This window comes from Olea europaea, chromosome 12, assembly GCF_002742605.1.
Source record: "Olea europaea var. sylvestris chromosome 12, O_europaea_v1, whole genome shotgun sequence".
Classification (NCBI taxonomy): Eukaryota; Viridiplantae; Streptophyta; class Magnoliopsida; order Lamiales; family Oleaceae; genus Olea; species Olea europaea.
This window is the reverse complement of record NC_036248.1, coordinates 19,898,668-19,904,865: the sequence shown is the minus strand read 5'-3', so window position 1 is coordinate 19,904,865 and position 6,198 is coordinate 19,898,668. Positions and strand designations below refer to the sequence as shown.

At 34.4% G+C, this 6,198-nt stretch overlaps 1 protein-coding gene across 1 annotated transcript; it reads right to left on the bottom strand.

The window, feature by feature from the left end:
• Positions 1-1,469: 1,469 nt before the first annotated feature.
• Positions 1,470-5,997, bottom strand: LOC111407012 (endoglucanase 14-like). Its single transcript, XM_023036351.1, has 6 exons — positions 5,767-5,997; positions 5,150-5,563; positions 4,651-4,737; positions 3,322-3,474; positions 2,644-2,931; positions 1,470-1,860 (listed from the first exon to the last, which is right to left on the bottom strand). Exons 1-6 carry the CDS (start codon positions 5,962-5,964, stop codon positions 1,528-1,530), a joined length of 1,473 nt encoding a protein of 490 aa, XP_022892119.1. The 5' UTR covers positions 5,965-5,997; the 3' UTR covers positions 1,470-1,527.
• Between the last annotated feature and the right edge of the window lie 201 nt (positions 5,998-6,198).

The following is a 6,198-nucleotide window of genomic DNA, read 5'->3' as shown; positions in this document are numbered from 1 at the left end:
CCGTTGGTAAAGATGATATCTCTTTACCAACCGATATTCCGTGCCTAATGTAATCGTTTAATTTTTGGATCTTCCTCCAACGGATATTTCGTAGGTGATGTACCGAATATTACCAACGGATGCAATCCGTTGGTAATTAGAAACGGATTATCCGTTGGTAAAAGTAATTCACTTTTAGCTACAATAATTAGCAACGGATTTTTCGTTGGTAAGGATGATATCTCTTTATCAACGGATATTCCGTGCCTAATATAACCGTTTAACATTTTGATCTTTTACCTACGGATATTCCGTTGGTAATTAGAAACGAATTATCCGTTAGTAAAAATGATATCTCTTTACCAACGGATATTCCGTGCCTAATATAACCGTTTAACATTTTGATCTTTCAACAACGGATATTCCGTTGGTAAAAATAATTCACTTATGCCACATCGAAATTTTACAACAATATCTTTGTAGTTACCCTCTATAAATTTGGGGTCCAATAAGGAGTTAAACAATATTTTGGCCTATCAATTCAGTTAGTTAAAAATAAAAAAAATATATTATAATTATTAAATAATAATAATAATAATAATGAAAAATAAATAAATAACTTTTTTACCATACGATTATTTACAACATTGATTTTTACCAATTGTAATGGTAGACATTTACCAACGAAAAGTTGGTTGGTATTGGTTAAGACTTTTACCAACGGAAATTTCGTTGGTAAAAGATTCACACTTTACCAACGAAAAATCTGTTGGCAAAATGTTTACTCTTTACATACGGCATGATCTGTTGGTAACTATCAGCGACCCTCAAATTACCAACGGATTTGTGGTTGCAAATATTCCGTTGGTGAAAATTATTAGCAACGGATATTGAGGTTTTAGGAACGGAAAATCCGTGCCTGAAACTCTGTTTTTTAGTAGTGTCTGACGATTGCCTTCACTGACGCTATCTATTGGACTCGTGTTGAGTAAAATTCATCATCTCAGTTTTGACATAGAAAAAAAGAGTAGCCATACAGGAGGCCAAGGTAAAGCCTTTTAGAGAGACTAATTACTGAAACACTCTCATTCAGAACAAAGAGTTGGAAGGATACAGAGTCAAGGAAATGAAACAGAAATGAAATCATAATACATGATATAAGTGCTATTCCTTTAGAAATAGAGACGGGAAATACTACTTTTCTTATTAAAACTCCAAGCAGCAGCACTAAATATCCACGTATCTACTACTTATTCTATCTATAAATGAACTAAACCATTTATAAATTTTTCCCAAACTGAGTTAATTACGTAGCAAGTCGATTTTATAATGTTTGAGTAGCTTCTTCATTTTTTTAAATCTAATCAAATATCATGCTTTGTTTTACAAATTAACCGTAATAATTCATATGACTATATCTTTAAGCAAATATATTATTTGAATTTAAAAATACATAGCAAATTGCAAGGGATTGACAATGAGGACTAAATTTAACTCTTTTTGGTTTCCTGATTTAGTGTTACATGATTTTGTAGTAATTAATTCTCCTTAGTTTGTCTTTAATGAAGCAAAATATGCTAAAACTCCAACAAGAGGTGCAGTGTTTGCAATTGCAGCCTCTGCCTGCTGATAATTGTCCCTTGAGTCTGTATATTCATCAGTTTGACCTGGTCCTCCAACTATTGCACCATCAAGAACATTAGGGTTTGGTGCATTCCTATGAAACCAAGCGTTGAACCCGTTTTGGCATGTTACCGGGTTTGAATCTTTCTTGATCGACACGATTGATGCTCCTCGATGATGAACCTCTTTCGGATACTTTGTTCCAAACCCGACCATGTAACTCATTCTGTAAGGGTTTAACCCGAGTATGTAGTTCACCTTATCAAAGAAAACCAATCAAAGAAACTGTCAGTCAAGGAAAATGCATGGTGTAATTGAAACTAATTAAGTCCTAGGTAGTTAAATCATGACTGAGATCCTCTCTACTTCAGAAAAGCCATGTGTACAGCAATACAAGGTAAGCTTACAAATTTTTGAGATTTGAAGCCTCTCTGCCACAACTTAAGGCCTGTTTGATATAAATTTTTTTAAAAATAAATTTTGTGAAAGTATTTTTTGAAAAATGTATAGTTAAAATGTAAATAAAAGTTATGGGCCCACAAATTTATGGACGAAAAGGAGATTGAGAAAAAATGAGTTTTAAAGAATCTTACCAAACATAGGCTCAATGAAAACGGTCCCTTGTAAGGTTTTAAAGTGATTAAATGACTTCAAGTTACATGTGAGGGCGCGTATTAGAAGACGAAATTTAAAGGATATACATGTGACTTTATGTAATAACTTAAACTGTCGTTCAACAATAACCTATAAATACTTAGTGAAACAATGACGAGCATTGAGAATCCTTCTTGGGTATTGTTGGATATGATACATGTACTTTACTAGGTAGTTCTAAGTACTGAAAGGGAACTAAAATGATTTTATTAGATAGTACTAATTACGAGAAATGATTTTCTCCAATCATCAAGTCTAATTTAGTATAGTCGAGTCTAGTCTGGTCTAGCCTAGCTTACCAAAGCATACACAGATATATGAAAAATCAGTTCTATGGCACTATCTGGTCTACCAATGCACATCGAATCTTATATATGAATATTATACCTGTAAATGGACTTCGCTGATCAAATATTCCGGTAGGAAGTCGAACTTTCCAGTAGGGCACCGAAGGGTATTCTTCGTGGCAGCAAGTACGCTAGAATAGGTAGTCATGATAAATGATGCACTTGTGACGTACTGAAGGTTATTCGAAGGTTGCCACCAAAGAAGTCCCATATAAGATGCTTTTATATTGCTACTGCCTTTTTGAATGCAGTTGCAGATAAATTGCTCGACATAGTTTTTGTATTGTCCCAAATTTCCATTTCCTGGATATCTGCCCTCGAGAATACCCTAACAAATTGGAAACAGAACACGTAATTACGGCAACAAATTCGAAAATTTCTATTGTGTTTTTTCTGTCGGAATCATGTCAACTTATCAGATGTATCTTTAAAAGATGGATTCGAAAGGTTGCACGTAAACTTCACAATGGTAAGTGTTGCTGCATTAAGAATTACAAACGGTCATGGGCTGGATTCAACTAGAAATGAACTTCAACTTGTGGACTTGAACTCACTATCATGCCCAACAAACTAGCAAGTGTAATGGAGTCGGGTCTCGGTTGGATTCTTCCAACAAAAAGTTCATTTTTCGATCATTTCGTGTCATATTTTCAAATGATGTATCTACGAATGCTGTCCTGTGATGACTATAAACAACACGTTCATTAGATTCATATACCTTTGCAACGAGAAGTTGAACACCGACGTACTTGTCGTCCCATGAAAACTCTGTCCTGGTGCCTCCTGAATTCGTGGAAGTATTGATGAAATCAAGGTATCTTTTTTCTCCCGTGGCACGCTCTAACCATAAAGCAGCCCACAATAATTCATCCTGTGAAATACCGAAGGTTATTCGTGGAATTATTGATGAAATCTAGGATATTAAATTGTTTTGTCCCATAAAATAATATATAACTCATTAATCAAATTAGGGCTTGTTTAGCGCAACCTTTATACTAGATCAAACAAGGATTATAATAATCATAACTAATCCTTATTCGGCATTTGGTGTAATTAATATCCGATTGAATTATTATGGGGTGATTATCCTTGTTGATGACTAAAAATGAAGAAGAAAAATTAGATCAACTTAAAATAAAATATAAATTGATAAGTACTGGAATTAATACAAGATATTGAACAATTGCTCTTAGAAATGCCGAAACAATCTTGCTACATATACACTTTTTTTGACATTAAGTTTTACATTGTGCCACTTGTCGCACATGAATTGCCAGTTTTAAAATGAAAAATATTTTCCCGCTCATTCATTTGTTGAATTTGCAAGCAATGTCAAACTCCATGTACAACATGAAGTGTGCAAGGAGCATTATTCTAATGTTTTGAAGGGTGTCTTAACTCTTCCTTTGGAGGGGACCATTGGTTCCTATTTTTGGAAGGGAAGACCACAATGCTTCGCCGTCCCATGTCACTTAAACTAAAGTGTTGTTCTTAAAAGGCATGCCACTGTCCAAAGATCCAATATTTTGATTGGACGTTGATGTTAGTCATACAAGTCATCATGGTATCTATGCCTCAACTATGGCATCGGGTAATGATAACTTGACACTGGATAATTATTGCTAGCTTGTTATTGGTTGCAAAATAGGTGATGACATCACAGTTACCATGTGTCTTATAGGGAGTGATTGCTTATGAGGTGGGGGCATTTCAGCAAGAATTTGGTAATCATGATCTCCCCTTAAATTGTGCCGTTCGATCTTAAGTTTTTTCGGGCACAGTTCGACCTTATATTGTGTTGACCTAGGTAATCGAAGTCAGCCACCAACAATCCTCATTTATTCAATCATATAAAATTAATGCGTTTTGAAGGGGTACGTTAGACCGTATTAGTTATTAATCAATTTATAAATTAAGAAAGGATTAGTTAAATTAGATATCATAAATTAACTTATCCCTCTAATGGTTTCCTCTCTAAGTTTACGCCTTATAATAAGGTATTCCAAACTTGTACCCTTCATGTAATAAAATCGAATTGAATAGTTACCTCATAGCCACTGCTGGAATAGAATTTTCCCGCAGGGGGGATGCTGTTTTGATACTGGCCAGGATGTTTTACAGCAAAATTAAATAACTGCCACAAAAATCAGATGGATAATGGATTAGTATTACAACAATTTTTTTTTTAATAAAAAGCCGTTTGATGATCTAGTCTTAACCCCTTCTGGCATATTGGAAAATGATGTTGAAATTGTGGAAATTTAATTTTAACTCATTTTTTCACATACATATAAAACTTATTACCTATCCAAGATTTTTTACTATGCATATTTTTCCTAAATATGGCAAGGAGATGGTGCACAATTTTCCTAATTCAAAAGTAAAGCTGTCGGAATTAAAATAAATGTATATATTTTAAATATTGCCTTCGAACAATTATTAAGTGTGTGTCATATTCAAATATTATCGCACCTAGTCGATAGTTGATGTGCACAAAAAAGGAAAAAGAAATAAATAAAATAATTTCGGCACGAAGACAAGTTAACCTGTTTGGCATGGAGAATAAGTTGGGCTGAATATTTAGGGTTTGTTCTTCTAAACGCCAGTGCAGAAGCAGCAAATGCAGCCGCAGTTTCCCCAGCAAGATCAGCTCCGGGATTCTGCTCATCAATCCGATAAACGGTCCTTGGTGTAGTCATATCTTCGGGCCTCATCCAACACGCATGATCAGAATCACCATCTCCAGCTTGACCATAAAGAACATTAGGGTATGGGTGTGCTTTGATGAAATAATCAGTTCCCCATTTGATGGCAGCCAATGCATTTGCTAACTCTTTTTTGGCCTCAAGTTGTGACCCAAATTCCACTACACTCCATGCAAGCATTGTCACAGTATACGCCATTGGAAAACCAAATTTAACGTTGTCTCCAGCATCATAGTATCCTCCCCCAAGATCAACCTATGAAAATATAATAGCTCGAACAATCTTTAAACAAAAGGGTACATGTACCAAAATCGATAAAAAAGCAGTTACTTAGGTAGTGAATACTTAGATGCTAGAGATAAATCTATCTAAGGAATCCATTATATTTACGTTGAAAGTAAAATTTCTTGTAGTAATTTGCATATTTATATAAAAACAAAACCATCAAGTGTGCATACCCCGGCATCTTTGCCATCGTTAAGCGTAGAATCGCCTCGCCATTTTACTCGTTGGTTAGGGGGTAATTTCCCTGATCTTTGTGCTTCATAGTACAACAAAGATTTGGTTAGGGCAGCTCCATAGTCTACTGTGTTAGCATTAGAGTGAACAAAAGCAACAATGCAACAAGCAAAGGCCAAGAGAAAGAAAGAAGACATAATTGCAGTTAATTATGAATGAAATGAAAGAGCTTTAGGAAAATGTTATATAGATCGAATATATGACTAAATTATCTTTTCCTTTGATGAATATCTTAAGGTTTCAACATTAGTACAAACAGAATAGCATTCTATAATTTCTTTTCTTGTGGTATGATGATGGAAAGTTTTAATGTGGAGTGGAAGATTTAAAAAAAAAAGTCAAAATTATCCGTTGATTAAGTAATATTCTTT

Excerpts from the sequence above, each read along its gene's own strand:
- LOC111407012 (XM_023036351.1), bottom strand. The coding sequence starts at position 5,964 with ATGTCTTCTTTCTTTCTCTTGGCCTTTGCTTGTTGCATTGTTGCTTTT. Across the intron at positions 5,564-5,766 it reads ACGATGGCAAAGATGCCGGG|GTTGATCTTGGGGGAGGATA; the intron begins GTATGCACACTT and ends ATATTTTCATAG. Across the intron at positions 4,738-5,149 it reads TTATTCTCCATGCCAAACAG|TTATTTAATTTTGCTGTAAA; the intron begins GTTAACTTGTCT and ends TTTTTGTGGCAG.